A 25,090-nucleotide genomic window follows, 5' to 3' on the forward strand; every position below is an offset into this window, starting at 1 on the left:
TACGAATATTTTTTCTTTTTGAACTTTACGTTGTTCTTTGTTTTGCTGTTGTCCTTAGTTTGTGGGGTTTTGGGTTCTTTTCTCTGGCTTTCTCCTTGGTGGTTTGCGAGTTTGCGTTTATGTATTGGCTTTGTTCTGGTTTATCTTATTGGCTTTGTTTTGGTTTTATTGCCTGTCTTTGCTTGTGCTTTGTTGCTTTGATGCCTTAATCTCGGGCTGTAGGATCCTCTTGTTATTGTATAATAATATCACCTATACTAAAAAAAAATTTAAGTAAGCTCTCAACTCTTTCACCCAATATTAGCTTCCACAATTATCTGAATAATTAAGTCAAATTTGGAAAATATATAGAATCTTTTTTTATTCTACGCAAAATTTCACCGACAACCCAAATATATAGATTCTTAGTGTTAATCTGATTGAAATTTCATCAGAAAGCCCAAAACGAGGGAGCGAAAAAATTAATTTTCTTTATCTAAGGATCCATTTGGATTGACTTGAAAAAAAAATATTTATCAAAAAATTGCATTTAGATTTAAACACTTTTGATAAAAAGGCACTTGAAAAATTGTTTTGAGTGGTTGTTAAACTCTCTAATTTAAAAAATGATTTAATTTTTAAATTAAATACTTAAAAATCTGTTTCAAATATACCCTAAATCTTAGTAATTGAAGTCGAGATGAAAAAACTATTCGAATGAATTTTCTAAAAATACTAGTTTGGAAAGATAAAATAGTTTAAGGCTATTTGTGGCCATTTTCCAAAAAAAAAAAAAAAAAAAAAAAAAAAGAAAAAGAAAAAGAAAAAGAAAAAAACCCTTGAATCGTATAAATAGTCTAAAATTGAATCATCGGAGAAGCGATGAGCGTTGTAAACGGAGGCACTCCAACGCAGTCTGCAAATCCGAACATGGGAAGAGAAATGCCGAAGGTGGTGGTGATTATGGGGCCGACTGGTTCTGGGAAGTCTCGTCTCGCTATTGACTTGGCTTCACTCTTCCCCGTCGAGATCATCAACGCCGACTCTATGCAGGTTTATCGAGGATTGGACGTTCTCACAAACAAAGTTCCTCCCGAAGATCAAAATGGTCAGTCAGTTACTCTATATGTATGTTATTCTTTCCAATTGTTGGTGCGACCGTGCTTCCCCTGATTGCTCTTGATTTCTGATTTGGGTTTTCCAATGGGTTTCGTTATCTAGGAGTCCCGCATCATCTTTTAGGTACAGTGAGTCCAGACGTTGAATTCACGGCTAAAGACTTCCGAGATTCTGCCGTTCCTGTAAGTTAGCTATACTGTCTCGGTGCAAAAGGTTTTTGCTTCCAGTGTTCATTACGCATTCTCTGAGATGTAAATTGAAAGAGATGAAAATTGATGTCTGACATTTTCTATTCCGTTGAAAAGATACTAGCGTGGTCGAAAAATGTACTTGTCCTATTCTACTATAGTTTTGTATTGCTATTCTTCAGTGATATGGGTCGATGAGCTTTTACTAAGGTTCAATTTCTGCTTCTGGTCCTGAAGACCTGAACATGGTCAATAGTCTCCTCAATCAAGGTCAAGAAGTTAATGGTTTGTTTGGAATACATTTTCAAGTGTTCAATTTAAAAAATAAGTCATTTTGAAATAAATTTAAGTGTTTTGCAATCACTCAAAATAGCTTTTGAAATACTTTTAAAGTGTATTTTAAACAATTGTTTTTATCAAAGGAGTTTAAATAATAATGAACTTTTGAAAAATACTTTTTTCTTTAGTCAATCCAAACGGGTCTTAAATCTCCCGACCAACTCTCTTATGATACTGTAGTTGCTGGTCTCATTCAGACATAGAGAAGAAGAAGGCTAGGCCTCTCCTTAGTCATATCCAATACTTGCGGCATATAGGGAAAGGAGGAGAACCAGAGCGAGTCAAATAATTAGGCCAATTGGGATATATTGGATTTGTACTTGAGTCGTAGGAAGAGAAGGTGGTTAGTAACATAATAACTGGCTACTCAGAATTTAAAAGAAAACATTAGTGTTATAAAAGACTGGAAGAGAAACAATGGATATTGACTTATGGTCTAGAGACCATCTTTTAGGTTAGTAAGTCAACAGTCCTGTGCTGTTTGTAGCATATTAATCTTATCGTTTATATGAAGTGCGTGGGCTGATTTTTCCCCTTATAATCAATCTTATTTATGTGGTTTTGTCTTGTTTCTGCATTTTAATTTCTCAGGTTATCGATGACATAATTTCTCGTGGATGCTTGCCAATGATAGTGGGTGGAACGAATTATTATATACAGGTAAGAAAATGTCCAGTCATCTAATGATTAATATAATAATTTGAGTGCTTCAAGCAGCGAGTATTTTATTGCTCAAATTCTTATAATTGTTCTAGTACAAGATTGTTGTCATGTAGTCAGAAGGAAATTTTTGGACATCGTAAGACTAGTTTTTGACATTTTAGAATACAGTTTCTGGGGATCATCTTGTGACCTAGTTTTTGTCATTGTACATGAAATATGAATATGATCATTTGACTGGAGAAGTAGTAGGTGTGCTCAGTGTTACTAACATATAATACAAATTTGTACCGTATGATTTGAATCAAAACGAAGGGAAAACGATTTAAATCGTGGTTTTGAATAGGAAATTACATGTATTGTACGATTCAAGATATTGTATCATGCCCCGTGTTCTTGAATCTAAACATTTCTATTCACGAATCAGTAAAACTAAGAGAAAATGCAAAATTCCATTTTTGAGTTGAAGCATTGCCGAAGACGAGAGAAAACCTTGTGGAGCGGTCGGTATCAACATTGCGTGGATAAAAAATCATGAAACAAGCGTTCTTGTTGGCGATTAGTAGAAAATGGAAATGAAACTTGAGAGATGAACTGATGAAGAGTGTGGAAGAAGAAAGAAGAGGAAGGGCTGCAGGCAAGTTTCTCAATAGAAAGACTATTGATTTGAGATGCTTGTCTGGGACAAAATCTTATTATAACTATAAGTCTAAAATATTCAAATATCATTTAAACACGCACAAAGCATCTCAAATATAAAGTTCGTTTTTTTTTTCTTTTCCCATTTTTCTTGAGACTCTCTTTCTTCTTCAACAGAAATTGGGAAACATGATAGCAATCCTTCCTCTTTTTTCTTTCTTCGCACTCTTCATCAGTTATCTCTCAAGTTTTATTTTCCATTTTATTCTATCGTCGACAAGAACGCTTGTTTCGTGATTTTTTGTCGCCGACTACTTCACAAAGTTTTCTTCTTTGGCGCCAGCAACGCTGCAACTCGAAAACGGTATTTTGCCTTTTATTTATTATATATATATATATATATATATATTAATCTACTGATTCGTGAATCAGAACGTTTTGATTCAAGATTGAGTCACACGATTCAATATCTTGAATCACATAGTACATTTAGTTACTCATTCAAAACCATGATTTGAATTGTTTGCCCTTCGTTTTGATTCAAATCATTGGATACAAAATGTGTTATCATACGTTTTTAAAAACACTGTTTATCTTCCTTTGGGAGATTTGAGACTTCATGTTTAACTTCTAATCACCCTTTTTTGTGGACTTTGCTCATATTATATATCATTTTATTACAGCAGGCTACCATGTTCTATTTCTTATGCAGGCCCTTGTTAGCCCGTTTCTTCTGGATGATTCTACAGAAAATATTAGCGGAAGTTGCTCCATTTATCACGGTAGTTGCTAATTCTACAGGTTTATGTTTAATAGTATTCATATGGATCGGGTGTATAAATTAATTTTTTATTCATGTTTTTCCAGGAGATGAAGAGCTGGGTATTGAGTTGGATGAGGGAAGAGATGATTTGAAGTATGACCATAACCATCTTAAAAAGATTGATCCAGTTTCAGCTAACAGAATCCATCCTAATAACCACAGAAAAGTAAGGCTGTCAGTTTATGTTATGTGTAATCCTTCTTATGAATGTGAGAACAAGTTAAGTCTTACTTTTATAACTCGAACGATTGATTTGAATTACAATGCTATTCTAGTGGCTAGTATATGGTTTTCAAGGGCGATTATCTTTAATTATAGCCACCAAATGGTAGAATAATGTCAATCATCTCTAAACACAAGTGGTAGACAAACCAGAGTTTTACATGAAATTTTGAATGTCATCTGTTCTGTGCGATCTGGTTTCCTAGTGTCGGGAAGTTTATGGTTTCTCTAATGTATCCTTTAGAATCATCAATCATTGTAGAGGTTTTTGCATTTCACATTTTTCATTCAAGAGGTGTTGGACACCTTAAACTTCTTCCTTTTGCTCATGTTTTTTCCGTAGTTAAGTTTTTCATATCAGTAAGTATTTGTTGAATATTTATACTTATGTGAGTTCCTCTTTGTTTTGTTTATGTTCTGAAACGAGTGTAAATATAATGTCTTTCTGGGGTTAGTCTTTCACCGACTTTAGGTCAGTTTAGGACTTCAGGGAATTGTTTATGTTCTGAAATGAGTGTAAATACAATGTGTGTTTTTTAAATTTCTTAGTTGGGTTGGGATGTGTTAAGAGTTAGGAAAGTTAAGGATCCGTAATAGAGCATTGCAAAATGGTTATTTCTCTTTTAGTCTAGTTCCATGTGGAATAGGATAATTGTGAGCAAGTACAGTTCTCATCCTTATGATTGGACGATGGAGCTCCTTTCTTTCTTTTGGTTTGGTTTGAGTGTGTAGTGGGTGATGGGGATGGTACCTTTTGTTGGGAGAATAAGAGGTCGGGAGATTGCCCCTTTTATAGTAGGTTCCTTAATCTATCTCATTTATCTACATTTGAACATCTTTGCATTCCTATTGTCTTGATTCATTCTAGGAGCTCTTTCTTCTTTTTGGATCCGTTGTTCTTTGTCCATTAGAGAAATGAGGGAGGTTATGGTAGGGCTTCTCTTTTAGTTCTTTCTTCCATCATCTACTGGACCCTTTCCCTTCAAGGGAGTATGTTTTCTCGAATTTCTGGAAGGTCTTTGTCTGACAAGTTATTCATGGAAGAATCAGTACTTTGGATATGCTGTCAAGGACATTTCTATCATCGGTTGGGTTGTTCATTTATATCCTTTGTTGGAAGGTAAGGAGGGTAGAAGAAGATCTAGATCACTCATTAAGGAGGCATTTGGGGCAAGGAGTTGGTTATTATAGTCCTAAGTTATTTTAGTTGGGTTATAATAATTCGTGTTTAAGGTGTAGATTATTTTAGTTTGGGTTATAATAATATGTGTTTGAGGTGTAAACTATTTTAGTTTGAGAATGAAATAATAAATATTGTAGCAAAGAATAAAAAATGATGAATGTAAAATGGTAAAAACTGTAGCAAATTGTAATACTGTAGCAAATGGGGGGATTGGGGACTACAAAATAGTATTTACTGTTGCAAGAGGTGGTTATTATAGTCTTAGGATAGCCCTTGCCCCAAACGACCCCTAAGAAGTTGTTATTATGTTTAGTCAGTATGTGTTGGCGATTTTAATCCTTTTATCTTTGCGTTACGCTCGTGCCGTTTTTTTATCTTACTTTGAGACTTTGCGTTATAAGATAAAGATTAATTGTTCAACTATGCATTTAATGCGCCGACTTGGGGGCACATGCGAATGACACGCGTTGCCTCTCTCTCTCTCCTCTCTCCTCGCGTCTGGCTATTTAAACGGACACTCTTCATCTTCTTCTTCTTCTTTTACTTCTCATCTCAAACCATAGCCTCCCGAGCATCCCCTTTGTCTAGACTTTGCCCATTCCGGTGACCAGCTTAAAAGATTGTTCACACCTTCCTCGTCGGAGCAATGTCGGATGCATTTGATTGCCAAAACGCGTCAATGAGCTTTTCTGGTGACAACCGGGTGAGCTCTTTCTCGTCCCCCTCTCGTTTTCTTTTGTCCTTTCCATCTCCCCCAACATCCACCAAATCAACAGCTTCCAGCAAACCAAAGCCTAAGACCACCGTGCCATCCATCGAAAAAGCCCCATTCAAAACTCCAACCTCTGGCGTTTATTCAAATTCCTAAGAAACCGGCGTCGACCAACTCATCTCCATCTACCCGAGCCTCCTTAAAACCTAAACCTTTCGTCTCCCAAAATTCTAAAAATCCCAAGTCCTCAACCCTTTCCAAGCCAACGCGGTAGCCTGCGTCGAAGACATCAGCAACTAAGCATGATGCGAAACCATACAAACAGCCTGCTCCACCACCTGTTATCCCAACCATCCAACCAATCATCTCGACACAAGACCCAATTCCTGAGCATCTTCGGACTGCTCCATCCCCTGTTGTGCGCCGAACAATTCCACTCTCCGTAGAACCTTTGGCCACCATATTCCCTATAGAGGCTGAAGATCAACCCGACGCATCACCACCCTACTCCTCACATACCCTTCTTGAGACTCGCCCTCTCTCCCCACCACCGCCATATGACCAACCCTTCCCGCAAGATGACTCTCAACATGGCGCAGTCGAGCTGGCTACAGGAAGTCTTTGGTGACATCCTAGCCAGCCTCGAAGAGAGATAAGAACTACGGAGTGCGGAGCAGCCGATGCGTCCGAAGGTGGTAACTGTATTGAGCAACAACGAGGAGATGTTAGCACAACTGCAAGAGGAATTGAATGAAGCCGATCGATGGGCCATTATTTTGGACCAAGAGATGGCTAAGGAAGAAGAAGAAGAAGAAGAGCAGCTGCAAGGGTCTATCCCTGTGGCAGGTGGTCCTGACGCATCCATGGCACGCCAATCTGATGCGAATGAAGGGCCAATAGTTCAGCCAACGAGGAAAAGAAGATTAATATTGGCCGAAGAAAGTGATGAAGAGAGGGAGGAAGAAATTGCAATTGGTCCTGTAGTTGCAACGCATGAGGAGAGCTCGGCTGAATTGAACAAGCTGGAACGCATGCTCGAGAAATATGTGCCAGCCAAAAGTGGGTGGAGGAAAGGAGCTTTCCAGAAAGAGTTGGAAAAAGAATTGAAGGCATTGGCCTAAGAAGCCGTTGCCTACGAGGCAGGAAGGAGAAAGCAAGGAAGAAAGCGACAATTTTCAGACATCTTAGTGGAGAAAGGTTTCTTCCCTGAACGCCATCCACTGCTAGAGTTTATACCAGAAACAGTTGACGTAATGGGCGAACGTCAACTTTGTGTCAACCCCACAAGAATCTGGCCAAATCTCGTCCGAACCTTCTACAGCAGTGAGTTTAATGAGTAAAAGAATGCGGCGTTAGTGGAAGACATAATAGTTCGTTTCTCTCCAAGAATTATTAATGAAGTTTTCAATGCGTTAAACAACCCCGACGTTGAAGGCAATCGCATCATTGAGCAGCCAACTCCCCAACACTTAGAGGATGCAATCCGAGTCGTAGCGAAGCTGGGAAGCAGTTGGCAAATCTCAACAACAGGCGTTATGACTTTGGCCAATAACGTTCTCCCCCACACTTATGGTTATATGTTGTCAAGAACAGAATTATGCCTACCTTGCATGATGAAACAATGTCGAGAGAGAGGGTGCTAGCCACTTACTGCATCATGCAATGCATCCCACTTGACGACGGACAGATCATCGCAGAGCAGATTAAAAGCATTAAGGGAGAACCACGTGACCAAGTATATTTTCTGTGGTTGATCTACGCGTTGTGTGAGTGAGTAGGCATCCCCGTGGAGGATGATTTTGAAGAAGTGGAAGGCCTAATGGACTTGGTTCTAATTTGGCGTTTGATGAGAGGATTGTCGTGTTAGCCAGACCTTCCACCAAAACCCAAAACCTCCAAGTCTTAGCCTTCAAAACGTGAAAGGAAAAGAAGACGCGTTGAGACTTCTGAAGAATAACAAAGCAATGAAGCCTCCTTTAACGGAGAATCCGAGGCTGAGCTTGTGTTAGAGAACGAAGAGTCCGAATTTGTGTACTTAAACCTTCCTCTTTTCCCTGAAGAAGTTGAACACATGGAAGAAGACCTTATCTTGCTGCCTCCTCCTCAAGACCTTCAAAATCAACCCAACTCGTACCTCCTGTCGATGAGCCAACAGATCCAAAAGCCTATGATAAAACGTAAAGGGACCTGGTTGGTGAGATAGTAAGCCCGCCGCATTCACCAAACCACTCTCTGCTAACCCAATTTAACCTCCCTGCGACCATCTATGAACCAAATGGGCTTGGAATCAACAATGCCCAAAATTCATAAAGTCCAGTTGGTGAGATGCGGGAAAACTCGTAGCAGAAGCTTGAATCTCATGCCAATCTTCCAATATCATCTTTTGCTAGCTTTAACATGGATGACTTCAAAGAGTTCATCCAAGCCCAACTTACACCAATCGCGACATCTCTCGAGGTGTTTCATATGTAACAAGCTACACCTCAGCGTCAGAACGTTGCTCTGAGGGATTACTTGTGCCAACAGACGCAGAGAAGTCAGGACCAATTTGAGCAGGGGGTGTTAAATTGCTCTACGTTTGTTAGCGCAGGTAATCCCTCAGGTCACGGGAATGGGAGAAGTCTAAACGAAGGGGATGCTAGGGGGGTTTTAGTTTGAGATGAGAAGTAGAAGAAGAAGAAGAAAATGAAGAGGGTTCGTTTAAATAGCCAGATGCGAGGAGAGAGAAGGGGAGAGAGAGAGAGAGAGGCAACGCGTGTCATTCACACGTGCCCTCAAGTTGGCTCATTAAATGCGCAACTGAAGAGACATGCATGGGACAGTGCACCACTTGAGTGGTGTATTCCCCTAATGTAATAGCTAGTTCTACTCCAACGCATAGCTATGCGTTAGCTCTGAACAGTTAAGCGTTAGCTGTGTTTTTGGTTCTCTTTTGGCAAGCAAACAAAGGAATTCAGTCTCAAAAATCACAAAATCATTCTCCAAACCAAACAAGTTAACAAATTAAAGAAGCGTCCCTGGAATGTGATTCTCAGCTTCCGATGCAGTGATGGCTTTGACGTGAGCATCAAGCAGGCTCACATAAATCGATGGAAGTTTTGCTTCGCTCGCCCTCTCTTTCAAAGTAGGGTTTTACTCCCTACCCATTGACTTTGAAGGGGTTTGATCCATCTTCTCTAGTCAGCTCGATCGACCCATGAGGAAAGATTTCTTTTATGATGAAAGGCCCAGACCAATGAGATTTCAACTTTCCTGGAAACAAATGCAGACGTGAATTAAAGAGCAAGACTTTTTGTCCAACAAAAAGAATTTTCTTACAGATGCGTTGGTCATGCCAACGCTTAGTCTTCTCCTTATAGATCGTCGCGTTCTCATACGCATCGAGTCTCCAATCATTTAACTCGTTCAATTGTAGTTTTCTAGCATCTTCTGCTATATCCAAATCCAAGTTGAGCTTTTTGACTGCCCAAAAAGCTTTATGTTCTACTCCTAAGTGTCTGACTTTATGACTTTCTAACTAACTAATTCTTTTTCATGTGGGCAACATCTCCTTTTCTAGGCGTTGGGCTTCAACAACTTGTGATTTGATGACATTAAATTCCATGCCTTGCTGTAGCAACCTGCCATTCTGATCAACTTAGATGCTGCTTGTCAGGTTACCCATACTGCAAGCAGTGTTTTCAAAGCGCAAGGCGCACCTCAAGACGACAAGTCCCTTGATTGCCTCAAGGCGAGAGGCGACGCTCGAGCAAAGCGAGGTGCAATGAATGAATAAATAAATAAATAAATAAATAAATAATATATGTAGAAGTAGAACATAAATTTGTATGCAAATGTCAAAGCCTCAAAGACTAATAATAGTAATCTAATCAATAAAAATGAACAAAACTCTAAAAGTAAAAGTTTAAATCATGATCAAATGTCAAACTCATCATCATCCTCCCCATCTAAATCTAAGGTTTCGTCCATTGCCTCTCTTTGGCCATTGGCCTTCTCAATGTCTAATTCTTCCTCATCGTCGTCATCTTCATCACTAACCACTTGTATAGTTGGTCTTTGCTCTTGAACTTTAGAAGTGGTGGCAGAGGCAGTTGACCTTCCTTTTGATCTAGTGTACGTGATGGGTTCTCTAATGCCACTAGCACGAGCCACATCTCCCCATGTGAGGTCCCCGTCATAAAAAACTAGCTTATTGTCAACTTCAACTTCATTATTTTCTTCATCCAATGTTCCGATCAGCCATTCATTACTCTCGTCAATATGATCTAAGGAGATTGGATCAAGTTGATGCTTTAGATCAAAGTGATCTTTAAGTGCTTGATTATACTTTATATAAACCAAATCATTTAAGCACTTCTGCTCCAATCAGTTTCTCTTTTTTTGTATGAATCTACAAATTATTAACCAATATAGAGTTATAAATATATTTTAAATCTTAAAATAATAATGTAGAAAACAAAATAATCACATACGTATTAAAAAACACTCCAATTGCGCCTCACACCCAGAAGCACTACATGTTAGATTAAGGACTCTCATGACTAATTTTTGCAAAATTGGAGTACTACCACCATAAAGAGCCCGCCATGATGCTGTTCACACATTTTGACATGATTTAGAACATTAATATTAAATATACTTGTATATTATTAATGTAGTAGGGAATGTCCTTACCTGGCGTCTTTAACTTTCCTCGTGTTGATTGCTAAATCAATGCCGAACATGTCTTTAGCTTCAGAATATAATTCTAACTCCACTGTGCATTGATTTTGACACTAATAGATGATATCAATCTTTGCACAATTTTAAGAAGGCCATTCATGAGTTCAACATCTTGAGTAATTCTATCCTTGTGGTCATAGAAAAGTGATGGATTCAAATAATATCCAATAGCATGTAAAGGTCGGTGAAGTTTGAAATCCCATCTTCTATCAATGATCTCCTAGATCGGCTTGTACTTCATCTCACTATCATTAAATCCACGCTTAATGATGCCCTATCCATAGCCTCATAAATATATCCCATTACAGGTTTATCACCATCGACAAGTCTAAATACTCGAACTAAGGGTCTGAATGCCTTTAAAGTATAGACCATTGAGTTTGAAAAGGATGACATCAAAACGGTGTCGGTTGCTCTCTTTCCCTTTGGATCTTTTGCCCATTTGGAAGTAATCCATTTCTCAGAAATAAACATCTTTCTCAAATTAGCTTTATTCCCGTGGATACTTGCTAGGGTAAAAAACGACGTTGCAAAACGTGTAACCACCGGTCTTACTAATTCATGTTGATTGGCGAACTCCCTCATCATGTTCAGTACGTACAAGTGATTATAAATAAAACTATTAAGTGATACAACCCTTTTAAGACATCTTTTGATCGGATCAATCTTCCCAATGTCCTCTAATATCAAATCTAAACAGTGGGCAGCACATGATATCCAATATAAATGTGGTCGCTTTGCTTCCAAATATTTGCCAGTTAGGATATAGTTTGAGGCATTATCGGTCACAACTTGGATAATTTTTTCTTTTCCTATCTTTTCCACCATGCCCTCCAATAGTTCAAACCATTTTTCTCCAGTTTTGATGTAGGAAGATGCATCAATTGATTCCAAAAATAATGTCCCAGCAGCAGAATGTACTAAAAAGTTTACTAAGGTCCTATCTCTTCTACCAGTCCACCCATCAAACATCAACGAGCAACAATTTCTTTTCCATTCAATCTCATAGTTGCTCATTACTTTTTTTTGTGTGTTCTACTTTCTTTCTCAAACATGTTACTCTTGCCTCGTGATAAGAAGGAGGTATCAACCCAGGCCCAAATTGTCCTATGGCTCCAATCATTACTTGAAAACTTTTCAACTGAATTGTATTTTGAAGGAAGTAGAACAACGCATGATAAATCCAACACATGAAAAACTGAACTGTTGCATCTCTACCTTCTTTGTTGTATCTTTCGATGATGGTTGATTGCTTCAACTTCTCTAGTCTATTCCGATCATCAGCAACCTTTGTTGGATTTGGTTACACAAAATTATCCATTGCTCCCTTTGTTCGTGGGGGTTTTGCTTGCGATTGCAATTGAATTGCTCATTTTCTAGATGTTCTGGTACTTGATTCACCAACTTCCATCTCATCCTCCATCTCCATCTCATCTCCATCAATAATATTCAAATCATAAGCACCATAGTCTGGGAGGGCATTACTTTCCTCCCTCTTTGCTTTTGTCTTCATTTGATACTCCTTCATTTCCTCTCTTACATTAGGTGGACATTTTAAGCATGCTTTAACATTTCGGTTTTCATTAACTAAGTGTTGTGTTGCCCGACAAATCCCACCCTTCGTGATTTTTCCGCAAAACATACATTTGCACGTATTCGTATCCTTTTCATTTTCTAATATCATATATTGCCAACCGGGATGTTTGCGTTTTTGCTCTCCCATCCTATTATAAAAGAAAGAAAAGAAACAACACCTTAAAAATCTACCTAGTGCTACTGTCTGCTATGCTATAAATCTATAATTTTATAACTTAGCTTACCAAAAAAAACTCAAATCGGTTTAAATAAAAAAACTTTAAAAACACAAACCAAGTTGAAGAGTCTACTGGAAAACCACAAACCAAAAAATTGGTTTTTTTTAATTAAAAAAATTCCACTCTGATTCTGCCGAAAATCACTATACTAAGGTCCCCCCAAAAAAGAAAAGACAAAACTTTTTAAAAAACTATTTGCGGAAAGAAGATTAATAAAAGAGGAGAAAAGAAATGGTTTTTATTTTTTAAAGTATCCACTCAGATCAGAATCTGCTGGAAAGAAGAATGGAAGGGAAAAAAAAAAACACTACAATCGGTTTCAACTTTCAAGTTTTCAACTTTTTTAAAATTAAAAATAAACAAAAAAGCTTTAAAAAAAATGAAAATAAACCCAAAAGAACTAACCTTTCTTAGAAAAATATTGAAGAATTTGCCGCAAAAACAATAACCTAACCTTTTTCAAAAAACAAGTTGAAGAATCTGCCGGAAAACCACAAACCGAAAAATTGGTTTTTTGAAAAAGAATTTCCATTCTGATTCTGCCGAAAATCACGAAAAAAAAAATCTAACCTTTTTAGAAAACAATTTTCCGGAAAGAAGAATAATAAAAAGGGGAAAAGAACTGATTTTTATTTGTTAAATGAATCCACTCAGATCAGAATGTGCCGGAAGGAAGAAGAATGAAAGGGAAAAAGAAAAACACTAATCTTTTTCTGTGATATTTAACCCTAAGAAGTGCAGCCAAGATTAAGAAGTTGAAAAGTTTTTCCTTTTTTTTGGAAGTTCTTCAGAAACTAACGATGAGAAGAAGTATTTCAAACTTTGCAGAAAACAGCAAACGTAAATGAGGAGAATTGGAAGAGTCACAAACACGTTTTCCTTTTTTATTTTTGCATGATCACAGATGGCTATATAATATTAGGTTGCATGGCTATGGTGGGCTTTTTTTCGTGGGCTTTAGGTTATAACATCGTATTAGTTTAAAGTAAAAAAAAAAAAAAAGAAAAGGAAACAAATCTAAATATAACTCAGGCGCACGCCTTGGCCAAGGCACAAGGTGCTGCAAGGCACCACGGGGCGAGCGCCTCACTCAACTCGCTTGCCCCAGCCACATACGAGGCGCACAGGCCCCTGGGCGCCTTGCTTCTCACCTAAGGCGCGTGCCCGGGTCGCCTCAACAACATTGCTGCAAATTGAGATTTGACGTTAAGTGCACGAGTGAAATGTATCTTCTTGCGTCCCCTTGGTTCCAATGCATGCTTCCTGCGTTGGCTTCTTTGCAACATTTAGTGAAAAATCTACGATTCCTACGTTATCAAACATTAGTAGTGCATTTTTCTCTTAAAAGGATACTTTTGTATGTATTGAACGCATATAAGTAATTTTATGTGTTTTTCTACTAAAATGAATACGTTTCTCATTATTTGGCTCTAATTATTCAAACTTTAAGAGAACAATAACTTGTATTTCTACAAGCTATCAGTATGGAACTATTTTTTCAGGGGATTTGACATTCTGATAGCTCAACACAGAGCTTTTAGGAGTGTGATTAAGGAGTTCCTCCTCCCTTCGCAGTTTTGAGTGAGGAGTTTTTTATGAAAGTGGGGTGTGTGTTTTGTCATGGGGTATTTGGGGTGAGAGAAATAACATCGGAGGATTGAGAGGGAGTCTTTGGATGTTTTCCTTTGTGATGTTCTTGGTTTCTCTTTGAACTTCGTTGATGAATTCCTATTGTTATTTTTCACTTGGTCTTATATTTTGTTTGATTGGAGCCCTTCTCTAGGATGTTCTTTTTTGTGGCTTGATTTTTTTATGCCTTTTAATTCTTTTTATTTTTTTCTCAATGAAAGTTGGTATTATATATATATATATATATATATATATATTTAGATAAAGGTCTTTTAAGTAGCATGGCCTAAAAACTAACCTAGAATATGGGGACTTTCAACATTGTTTAGCTTTTTTTTTTGGGGGGGGGGGGTTTATTTTTCTGTCAAAGGTTCAATGCCCAATATCATTCAACATGTTGCTCGTGCTTCTGCCATTGAAATACAACTATGATTCCTTCCTTCTTTCTGTGCAAATAACCCAAAAACCCTTCGTCATATGGTGCACTACTTAATCTTGCACAAATTAACAGAATATCCTACCCAACTTTTGATTTGTTTTCATTCGACATTGAATATGTTGCAGATAAATCAATACCTGAGTTTGTATTACCGCACTGGCGTTCTTCCCAGTATACTTTTTCAAGGAAAGGCTGCTGAGGTATGAATCTTCTTTCCATTGAGCTATGTGATTATGGTAATATGTTTGTGCATGCCCTCCTTTTAGTTCTTCCTTGATGCTTGGACTTCTAAAATAAGTTTCTTTTCTTTAGATTATTCATTCTTCATTTCACATTGCATGCGTAAGTCCTTGAATGTTACTAAACCCATATCTTTTAATACATGGTGTAATATTGCATGTGGCAGGGCAGAATTGGGGTCAAGCTGATAATTTCAGATACAATTGCTGCTTGATATGTGTCGATGCTTCTGTTCCACAACTTGATGGACATGTTAATTCTAGAGTTGACAGCATGATGACTGCTGGATTACTTGATGAGGTCTATGACATTTACAATCCAAATGCAAACTATACTAGAGGATTACGTCAAGCTATTGGTGTTCGGGAGTTTGAGGAGTTTCTGAGATATCATGTACCCAAAGGTAGATGCGAAGATGATAGTGCTGGGTTTAGTCCAAAAAATTTGATGGAGTGCAATGAGATTTTGAAAGAGAATATGAGGTCAATCCCAAATTCACCAAGTGATGGCCAACCCAGTTTGCTACTGAAAGAAGCTATAGATAATGTAAAGTTGAATACTAGAAGACTGGTTCGTCGTCAGGTATGTGAATATCTATCTGTGAACTTCCTTTTTTTTTTTCTCTTCTCTGATGTGATTCTGTCAGAGATGTGAACATGTTTTTCAAATGCAAATATCAATATGGATCGAGAAGGAATCTGTTATTTATTGTCCATTTGATGACCAATTTGTTTCGTATTTTCTGTTTTTCAAAAAGTACTTTTAGTTGCCAATTTCTTTGGTTTTTATATTTAAAGTAGTTTTTGAACAATCAGGGCTTTAATTAGTAGTTGGTGGGTATTTATAAAATTTTTGAAGGAAATGAGTCTAATGCTCAAAGTACAAGATATGAAACAAAAGGAAGCTTAACAACAAATGAAAGTACAATAAGATAACTAGACCAAATCTTTAACAAACCAAACAAGCTTAGTTAAGAAGAAATAAATGCATTCCAATTTAAGTTAATATCTTTTTTTTTTTTTTTGGATAAGAAACAATTTCATTGATTGAATGAAATATCCAAAGGGTACAAATGATCATAGGACCTCCTTCAGAGGTTTTTGGTTATACAAAAATGTTTCCAGTTAGCGATAAAGGAAAAATATGACTAATAGTCGGTAAATCTTTACACAAAACATAAAAACAGATTGAATGAAAATGTCTATAATGTTCTTTATCGATCAAGAAATTCCTTGGAAGATTCAAGAGTTCCTTTTTTCCCATATTTTCCACAAAACAGCACTGATGATGCTCAGCCATAAACGACCTTTAGAAGCTTTGAAAGGGATGTGACATGCCATCAAACGATGCCAGCTTTGAGTAACATGAGGGAGAACCATAGACCAGTTGAAAGCCTCCAAAATCTCGTACCAAATCTTGCTAGTGAAAGGGCAGTCAATGAGCACATGCTGTACAGATTCATTATACTGCTGGCAGAGGCAGCACCAAGAGGGAGAGAGGCTAATCCAAGGACGACGCTTTTGGAGCCTATCCATAGTATTAAGGCAAGTATGGGACACTTCCCAAAGAAGGAATTTGACTTTTCTCGGGCAAGGGCAACTCCAAATCGCCTTGAATAATGATTCTGAAGAGGCAGGTGTGATGGAAATGAGGTGAGTGTATAGGGGTTTTGTAGTGAAGCCTTTAGGCTCAAGTTTCCATGTCCATACATCCTCACAGTCAGTATGTGGCAGGTTTGGGACAAGATGAGTGAATTCGGCCCATTCAAGAATTTCATCATCCTTTAGGAGTCTTCTAAAATTCATCCTCTAGGTGTTGTGTTCAATATTCCACACTTCCTTCACAGATGCCTCTTTGGTACCCGCCAAATGATAAAGCTTTGGAAAGACCTGTTTGAGGGGGGAATCACCAAGCCAAATATCTTGCCAGAAGGATGTTGAAGTGCCATTACCAATGTTGTACCAGATGTTGCCATAGATGAGGTCCTTTTGTGGGAGAATGTACTTCCGAGGACTTCTAGAAGAAGATGGCCTGCCAACAGATGCCTCAAAGTTGTAATGCTGAGAGCCATATCTGGCCTTAATCAAAATACGCCAGAGAGAGTCCTTTTCAAGGTGAAAACACCAAAACCATTTGGCAAGTAGGGCTTTGGTGTGCTGATTGATGTCAATAATTCCCAACCCCCCTTCATCTAATGGTTTATTGAGGCGATCCCATCTAAGAAGGTGAGATGTTTTTTTGTCCCTGCGGCCAGATCATAAGAAGTTTCTGAAGGATCGCTCAATGCCATTGGTAATCTTAAAGAAGGCCCATGAAGAATTTGGAAAGAGAGCACCATGAAGAAGCTTGACTCAAACAATCTCATAACGACAAAATCAAAGGAAGGGATTTGCCTTGAAAAATTCGTTGGTTCCTTTCAAACCAATTTTATGAGAGAATCACATAACTCCATTCACCCACAAAAAGGTGAGGAAGAGCTTTCAAAGAAGGCTCCACTGAAATCTGAATTACATTCTCTTTGAAAGCATTGCACGACACCCACTGCAAATTAAACAGAGAGTAACTTTCTCCAAAATGTTTTGAAAAACTACACCCAAAGCATAAATGCTGGCAGTCTTCCCCATTTTCCATGCACAAAGGGCAAATTTAGGGTAATAATGAGTGGCCTGTGAGCTTCTTTTTAAGGCACCAGCAATTAAGAGCTCCAAAAATCATAACCCAAATTCTGATGTTAATTCTTCTTGGACAACTTGATTTCCACAAAGCTTTGTACAGCCTTGAATCCATGGAAAAGTAGGCAGCCAGGTGCTTGAATAAAGATTTGACAGAAAACTGACCTGAAGCTTCCAACTTCTTTTATTTAGACTTTCAACTGCTTTTCGACCCTCTAAGACTCCAATAAAATTGATAGACCAGGAGAGAGTATTCAAGTCCAAATAATTAGAACTACTCCATTCGAAATTGAGGCAATATGGGCTACCTTGGAAACAAAGAGCTCGATGAAGATTCATTCATTATTTCAATGAAAGCCTTGTTTCCTTTCCAAAAAGAGAAAAAAAAAAGAGCTCAATGAAGATGAATTTAGCCATATGTCATTCCAAAAAAGAGATTCTTGTTCCACAACCAAGTTTGAAGGAAGCAAACTTTTCAACTTGCAACCACCCTCGAGATATATTAATCCAAGGACTTTTGAGGCTTCGGTTTTGCACATTCTGAGGATTAGGTCTCTTAGGTTCTCTTTGGGAGTCCGCTCGAAACCAGTCGATTCCTGAGCCATTCGTTCTCCCCTCTCGGAATTTACCGGATGTGTGCCAGTTATGAGAACCACTTCCATGTATGCTTTTCACCACCTTACACCATAGCATAGAGAATTTTCGGAACTATTTTTTCTTTACAATCCACCTTTATTACTATCTGATTGATTATCAATCTGAATTTGGTGTCAAATGAAGTAAGCAGTATACTAGTGGAGGTGCAAGAAAAGAATGAGGGTGCTCTTAGAACTCGATATGGAGAAGGCGAAGACCTATGTCGAAGTTAATTGGGAGTTCTCATTAACATTCTGGAAGTTAAAGGTTTTGAGAACTGTTAGTGGACAAATGGAGCTCATGTTTTAGGGTCGTAGCTGTGTAACTAAGCTTACTTAATCATGGCTTGTGGTGGACCAAGTAGTAAAGTCAATGGTGATGCTTTATCTTCTTTTCTTCTTGTTTTGGTGGCTGATCGTCTTAGTTTAGGAGGGTTTGATTGAAGGCTTCTTTATAGGCAAGGATGAGGTCTATATATCCCACCTTTAGTTTGCAAATGACACTTTTCTTTTTTGTTATATGCCTTGGATGAGGGAAGCTAAAAACTTGTACAACTTAATCGATGGTTTTGAGCTTCTTGAGGAGTTATGAATCACTCTTTAAAGTCTTTTGCCGTGGGTTCACACACTGAGAAGAGGGAAGTTGAGCTTGTTCTTTGCTGTCAGTTTTGGGGCTGTAAGCTGGGAATCTGGCCTAGGACTATCTAGGTAAGCTAATATATTTTATCCTGAATTCCTGTGTTGGAAAAAGTTCAATTGAGACTATATAAATGGAGAAATATTACTTTTTCTGGAGGTGGGTGGTTAACTTCGTTTTAGCTGTCCCTTTTTTCCCCTCTTCTCCTCTTCTTCCTCTCTGTTTTTTATCTTCCATTACGGCATCTAAGGAAATTGATAATTAGTAAGGATTCTATAAATGGGAAGGTGCAGTACAGCCTAGATGGTGGTAGCCATGAAGTTAATTGGAAGGTGGGTCCCTTCCCCTTATTAATGGTGATGTTAGCGATGGTAATACTTTAGAAAAGAAATACTAATGTCTTCATCTAATAGATCTGGCACTTCTCCCCCTAACTGATTATTGTGGGAAAGAGTTATGTGAGTGTGTGATAGGAGCCAAACTGATATTAATATGGAGATGATAAAAAGGTTTCATGTTTGGTGAAGAAATATGAAAATGAAGACCCTACTCTTGTTGATCTAAGGAAGGTTTTTAAGTACAAGTCCCACAGTTCCTAATATGTCAAATTTAATTGTTTTCTTTAGAACTCAAGGACACAATTGTACAACCTATAGAACATATCCTATTCAAATAAGTTCGTAATTTAGTTGTTTTCTTTGGATGGTTAATTTCTTTATAAAGAGAGTTTTGTCATTGTTTCTGTAGCTATGTCTACTTGGTGAGGGTCTTTGTGATGTTTTCAATTTGGAGTTGTGAGGCTTGTACTAAGGATACCTCGTGCAGTCTAAGAGGTTCATGTCTTTGAGTTTAGCCTACTCACATCCTGGGATCGTCGTGGACACCTTAAAACTAGAATACAAGTAGCACACAAGCACACATTTGGCCAAGGGGAACTGTCCCTTGCTTTTCTCTTTATTCTCTCCAAAATAAATTTCTTACAACTCTAACGTGTGGAGTGAGATGATCCAAATGAAGGACTTGTCCCCTATTTATACAAGTATTTACAAACTACTTTTCCTATTCTCTAGGAAAGTTGAGAAACTTGGAGAAGTGGAGAAGCTAAATTTAGCAAACCCGAATTCCCTACCCTTCCGCCCCAAATAAGGCTTCCATGCTAATAATAGCATGTTGCCAAGTCAACTTCCTTAATTCAAGGAACTTGACTTGCTGCCTACTCCACTCCGAACAACATATTGTTTACTCGGTCATTTTGCTCCTTTGAAAATGCCCATTAAGTTTGGAGAAGAGTTATAGCCTCAGCAGTTCACGCCTTCATCTTAAAGGTTTGCTGACAGGATTGTTTGTATGAGCCCGAGCGTCAGCCCTTTTCTGTCGCGCTCGTGCGCATGTTGCTGCATGCACACGCCCACCGTGTGCGCCTGCGCCCATGCTAGCGCTGCCTAGCGCGCGCCAAGGCCTTCCCAACACTTGCTACCTTGTTGTGTCCGACCATGCCCGTGCATGCCTTTGCGCCGACCAATGCCCATCCCGGTACCATGTGTCCACCCATGCCCGTTGGTGTATTAATGCCCTTCCGAGGCCCACCTGTCTTGGCTGTGTGCCAAGGCATGCCATGCTACCCTGTGGCTTGTGAAGATGTCAGCCACCCACTGATTATCTCCACCTCAAGTATATCGCTCACCCCGCATGCACGCACGGATGTGCAGGCGTGCACACGGGGCAGACAGGGGGCTGAAGCTCGGGTGCGCATAGACAACCTGTTAGCAGACCTTTGAGATGAGGGCGTGATCTGCTGAGGTTGTAACTCTTGTCCAAACTTGGTGGGCATTTTCAGAGGAACAAAATGACTGAGTAAACAGTATGCTGTTCGAAGTGGAGTAGGGAGCTAGTTGAGTTTCTTGAATTAAGGAAGTTGACTTGGCAACATGCTACGGAAGACTTACTTAGGGATGAAGTGTAGGGAATTTGGGTTTGCTAAGTAGGGAAAGTTGACTTGGCAACATGCTACGGAAGACTTACTTGGGGATGAAGTTTAAAATTGTCTAATAGGTTTCTGAGCTTTCAATTTTGTATTTAATAAGTTTCTAAACTTAAAATTTTTTGTCGAATAGGTCCTTAAACTTTCAATATTATATCTCACATGCCCGTGATATATTCAATTTATTTTAAAAAAATTAATTGTAATTGATATATTGGCTGTAAAATTGAATATTATGTCTAATAGAACCTTAAATTTTTACTTATATATATAGTAGATACGTGGATTTTAAAGAATATGTTGAATGGGTCAAGGACCTATTCGATACAAAATTGAAAACTTTAAGGATTTATAAGACATAAAACTGATACTTTAAGAATCTATTAAATGTTTTCTAAAGTTTATAATGGACATAAATGTTAAAATTCAAGAATCTATTAGACACTTTTTAAAGCTCAGGGACTAGACTTATTAGATACAAAATTGAAAGTTTGAGGATCTATTCGGCACATTTTAAATGTTCATGAATCATGAATCAAATAGACACAAACCTAAAAGTTCAGGTAGTAAAAAACGTATTTCTGTCTCTCTAGTTTTTTATTTTTTATTTTAAGAATGAGAATATTAGGATCAAAATTTTTAAATGGTATATAACTTAGAGACCGCGGATTGGTATGTACTTACAGTCATTTGGAAAGGTTCCTACCCAAAAAATGAGAACTTTCCTGTGGGAGCTTAGCCTTCGAAGGAGAATGCCTTTCTTTCTTCTTTTCCCTTCATAGAGAAAATGCAGAATCACAGTTTCATCTCTTTTAGCTTTTGTCCTTGTTAAAAAGTATTGGAACCACATGTTGGAAGGCTTCGGCTGGAGCATGGCCATGCCTGGAAATATCCACGATCTTTTTGCTTTAATTTTTGTTGGATATCCTTTTAAAGAAGAAAGAAAAACTCTCTGGCTTGCCTCCAATATGTCCCTCCTTTTGGAATCTTTGGTGTGAGGGGAATGAGCGGATCTTCAACGACAATGAAGGAAATCCCTTGGTTTCCTCAAAAAAGCTTAGAGATCTATATAGGCCTAAATTCTAAATATATGTATAAGTACATGCATTAAAACGGTACAGGTATGTTTTTATCCAATACTTTCTGTATGAAGTGTTATTTGTTGGTTTCAGAGGAGGCAGCTAAGGAGGCTGGAGACTTTGTTTGGATGGAAGATCCACTATGTTGATTCCACGGAATATATAACATGTATAACTTCTGTAATGATCTTAAGTTTATTATTTATTTAATTAATTATTTTATAAGCTTCCTCTTGCCTGATCCATTATCCTGAACACCTGCTATTTCAAATGCCTAGCCAAAGTGGAGGATTCGTGGACTGCACAAGTCGTTGAACCTGCAGTCCACATAATTAGGTCTTTCCTTAAAGATGGTTGTTCAGCGACTGAGACAATGAACCCGCATAACTCAGGGCAAACAATCAAGAAGGACGTGTGGACACAGTATATATGCCAGGTAATATAATATTGGGTTGGGTGTGTTCCTATTTACTTTTGCATTTTAAAATTGAAGATAGTTTTCTGCTACAAAATAGTCATTTGCTTAAGCTTCTGAGTCATCGATTATTTAACATGGTATCAAAACAGGTGATCCATGAAGTACTGTGCTCAAACCCATGCATTGTTATTTCCTCTCAATTAATATTGATTCACTCGTTGGGTCTTCTACATATTTTTGAGCCCACACAAGTGATGGAGAGTGTTGATATAATATTAAATTTACTTTCACCGATTAGGTTAAGCTTTGGGTCAATCAGTGATTTAACAAAGAATAAAATGGTAAAAAGCTGGGAAAATGAGCAATATATTGTTGCTTCAAAGTATTCTCTACACTGAATAATTAGCAAAAACCATTGAATGGCATAGTTGACATCATCTTTAATCTTCTATATTCTTACATAAATATTGTTGAAACTGCATGAAAGCACAACATTTCAAACACTTTTCCCATACAAAAGAATAAAGAAGAATTGAATACCACCTGTTTAACATATTCCTGAAAGTAGTTGATTTGTACAGGCTTGTGGGAATAAAGTATTAAGAGGAGCACATGAATGGGAACAACACAATCAAGGTCGCACGCATCGGAAACGAATGTATCGGCTTAAGAAGAAGTGTGAAGCGCTTTCCTTGCTGCAACAGAAACTATCTCCTCAAGAGTAGCTCTTATGGCTTGCAGTTTTGGTAATGCAAAGTAGTATTGGCATTGTTTTTTGACTTTTTATTAACCCTTTAGATTTTAGGAAAAAAAAAAATGTTAACCCTTTAGATTCAATCAAATGTAATTTAGGCTCTTAAGAGTCGAACTGCATAAGCCTAGTTTATAATGAGCCGTCTCTTGGTTTCTGATTTTTTTGCTCCTTTTTTCGGGCCCTTCTAGGATACTGTTACCCTTTTAGTGGACATATCGCCCACAGGTTTTGGAATCTTAAACCTAAAAAAAAAATGTTAAATTTGAGGGATTAAACTAAGGGTTTAGATAGTCTAGATTTAACAAAACTATATTTGGAGTGCAACAAAGTCTGTGTTTGGAGGGTAGGTTTGAGAAGATTTAGATAGTTTGTTAAATATTTTGTTGTATTTAATTAAAATGTTTAGATTTTAGATTAATTTAAAATGTCATCTTAATTATTTGTTTGATTACTTTAATATAGTTAAGTTTATTTTTATTTCTAATTAGTTTAGGAACTTGTAGTTTAAATTCAACCCAAATTCAATTACTTTTTCAAAATGTTTTAAAGTAATGCTTGTTTTCGGCATTTTAAATGAATATTCAAAAATCAGATTTTTTTTAGAAAATTTATTTTCAATAATTTGATATTTTAGGCTCTTTGATAATTATTTTGTTTTTTTTTGTTTTTTTTTTTTTTCCTTAAAAATGAAGCATATAATCTCCCATTTTCTTATCAATACAAAAGTAGAGTTTTTAACTAAAATCTAAAAACAAAAACAAGTTTTTAAAAACTTTTTTTTAGTTTTAAATTTTGACTTGGTTTTTAAAAATATGGATAAAAAGTAGATATAAAAACAAAAGACCTAGAGATGAAAAGAGTGTTTTTAGACTTAATTTTTGAAAACTAAAATTAAAAAATTAATAGTTACTAAATTAGACCTTAATTTTACAAATTAAGCAAGCAGAGGATCTATGTAATTTATTATTCATTTTATTTTAACTTTCTCAGTTACACACAAAAAGAGGAAAAGTTTTAATTTGATATTGTCGAAGCCCCTTTGAATTGGTTCCTCATGTATCTTATTTTTCGCAAATCATTATCAATTTATACATGATAAGTCATCCCTCCAGAGTTGGTGGGTTTTATTATTAAAAAACATTAATTTTATATCAATTTTATATCTTATTAACTTATTCATGTGGACTTTAGGAGTTCATAACTCCTTAGAATTCATAACTCTTACTCCAAACACCTCCTAATTTCACTGACTTCTTGAGACAAGCATACTCTTTAAGAGTGAAGAAAAAATTTGGGCTTGGATTTTTATTTATTTATTTATTTAATTTAAGGTTCTCTTAACTTGTAGGCAAGACTGGATGATATTGGTGGAGCGATTGTTGTTGGAGCCAGTTTACACTAACAATAATCTGATTCTACTCCTTTTTAAAGCAAAAAATGATGATGCTCATTTGATTGGTGACAAGATAGCAGAGATCTATTCACTTGGGCGGATTAGACATTGAGGCATATAGTAGAGAAACATTGAACTATTTTTAGTTGGCACATAGTTATTTGAAGCATAAAAGGGTCGGTTAACGTTTCTTGTTTCTTGTTTCTTGTTTCTGTTTTTCATTCTTTTTAAGAAATTAACTTGTTTGATAACTGTTTCCGTTTCTTTTTTCTAAAATTTGAGAAACGTTTCTAAAAATTGGATCAAATTTGATGAACTAACAAAAGTCGTTTCTCCATGTTTTGTTTCAAGAGCGCCCACTTGGAGACTTGGGATCTCAACAGGAAATGCAAAGGTTGCAACAATGAAAGTCGGCCGGGCTTTAAGTTCTTAGGAAGAGCTATACGAGGCAACTCACGTACGGTTTGGGAGTCGAGCCCCAGCACAAGGACTTAGATCAACACTTATTTAATAGCCGTCATCAATTGGAAGCGAACAAGATGGTGATGGATTGTGATTGGTCAAAACCTATTGCGACCCATCCAGAATGGCCATACGTACTAAGACCTTATTCACACAGCGAAGAGAGGCCGAATTTCCATTTTATATATTTGCGTGAAATAAAAAGTTGGCTTGGCTGGTTGGTAGTGAGGCATGCTCAAGCCTCATCCATGGGCTAAACTTTTGTCTTGGGTTCAATTGACAAAAGTTCAATTCCTAGGGCTACAAGTTCATTTTATTATTATTATTATTTTTATATTTTATTCTTTTCTA

General features: G+C 37.3%; 1 protein-coding gene across 4 annotated transcripts; it reads left to right on the forward strand.

Annotated features, from left to right (window-relative positions):
* Positions 1-839: 839 nt before the first annotated feature.
* On the forward strand, positions 840-25,090 carry LOC120083441 (tRNA dimethylallyltransferase 2). 4 transcript variants are annotated; one of them, XR_005483423.1, is made up of 12 exons: positions 840-1,087; positions 1,201-1,280; positions 2,217-2,285; positions 3,637-3,706; positions 3,792-3,913; positions 14,594-14,668; positions 14,880-15,290; positions 21,806-21,881; positions 21,991-22,148; positions 22,712-22,876; positions 24,233-24,453; positions 24,629-25,090. XR_005483423.1 is itself a non-coding variant. In XM_039039202.1 (11 exons), exons 1-10 carry the CDS (start codon positions 862-864, stop codon positions 22,853-22,855), a joined length of 1,431 nt encoding a protein of 476 aa, XP_038895130.1. In that variant the 5' UTR covers positions 840-861; the 3' UTR covers positions 22,856-22,876; positions 24,629-25,088. The 4 variants fall into 4 exon arrangements, 3 of the variants coding, with proteins under 3 accessions (XP_038895130.1, XP_038895131.1, XP_038895129.1); XM_039039202.1 differs by lacking the exon at positions 24,233-24,453 and having other exon boundaries at positions 24,629-25,088; XM_039039203.1 differs by lacking the exons at positions 24,233-24,453; positions 24,629-25,090 and having other exon boundaries at positions 22,699-23,323.

Source organism: Benincasa hispida, chromosome 8, assembly GCF_009727055.1.
Source record: "Benincasa hispida cultivar B227 chromosome 8, ASM972705v1, whole genome shotgun sequence".
NCBI classification, from domain to species: domain Eukaryota; kingdom Viridiplantae; phylum Streptophyta; class Magnoliopsida; order Cucurbitales; family Cucurbitaceae; genus Benincasa; species Benincasa hispida.

Bases quoted from the DNA above. Each gene is read 5' to 3' on its own strand.
- LOC120083441 (XM_039039202.1), top strand. From the start codon at position 862: ATGAGCGTTGTAAACGGAGGCACTCCAACGCAGTCTGCAAATCCGAAC. The intron at 1,088-1,200 runs GTCAGTCAGTTA...TTCGTTATCTAG, and splicing joins TCCTCCCGAAGATCAAAATG to GAGTCCCGCATCATCTTTTA. The intron at 21,882-21,990 runs GTATAACTTCTG...TCAAATGCCTAG, and splicing joins TTCCACGGAATATATAACAT to CCAAAGTGGAGGATTCGTGG.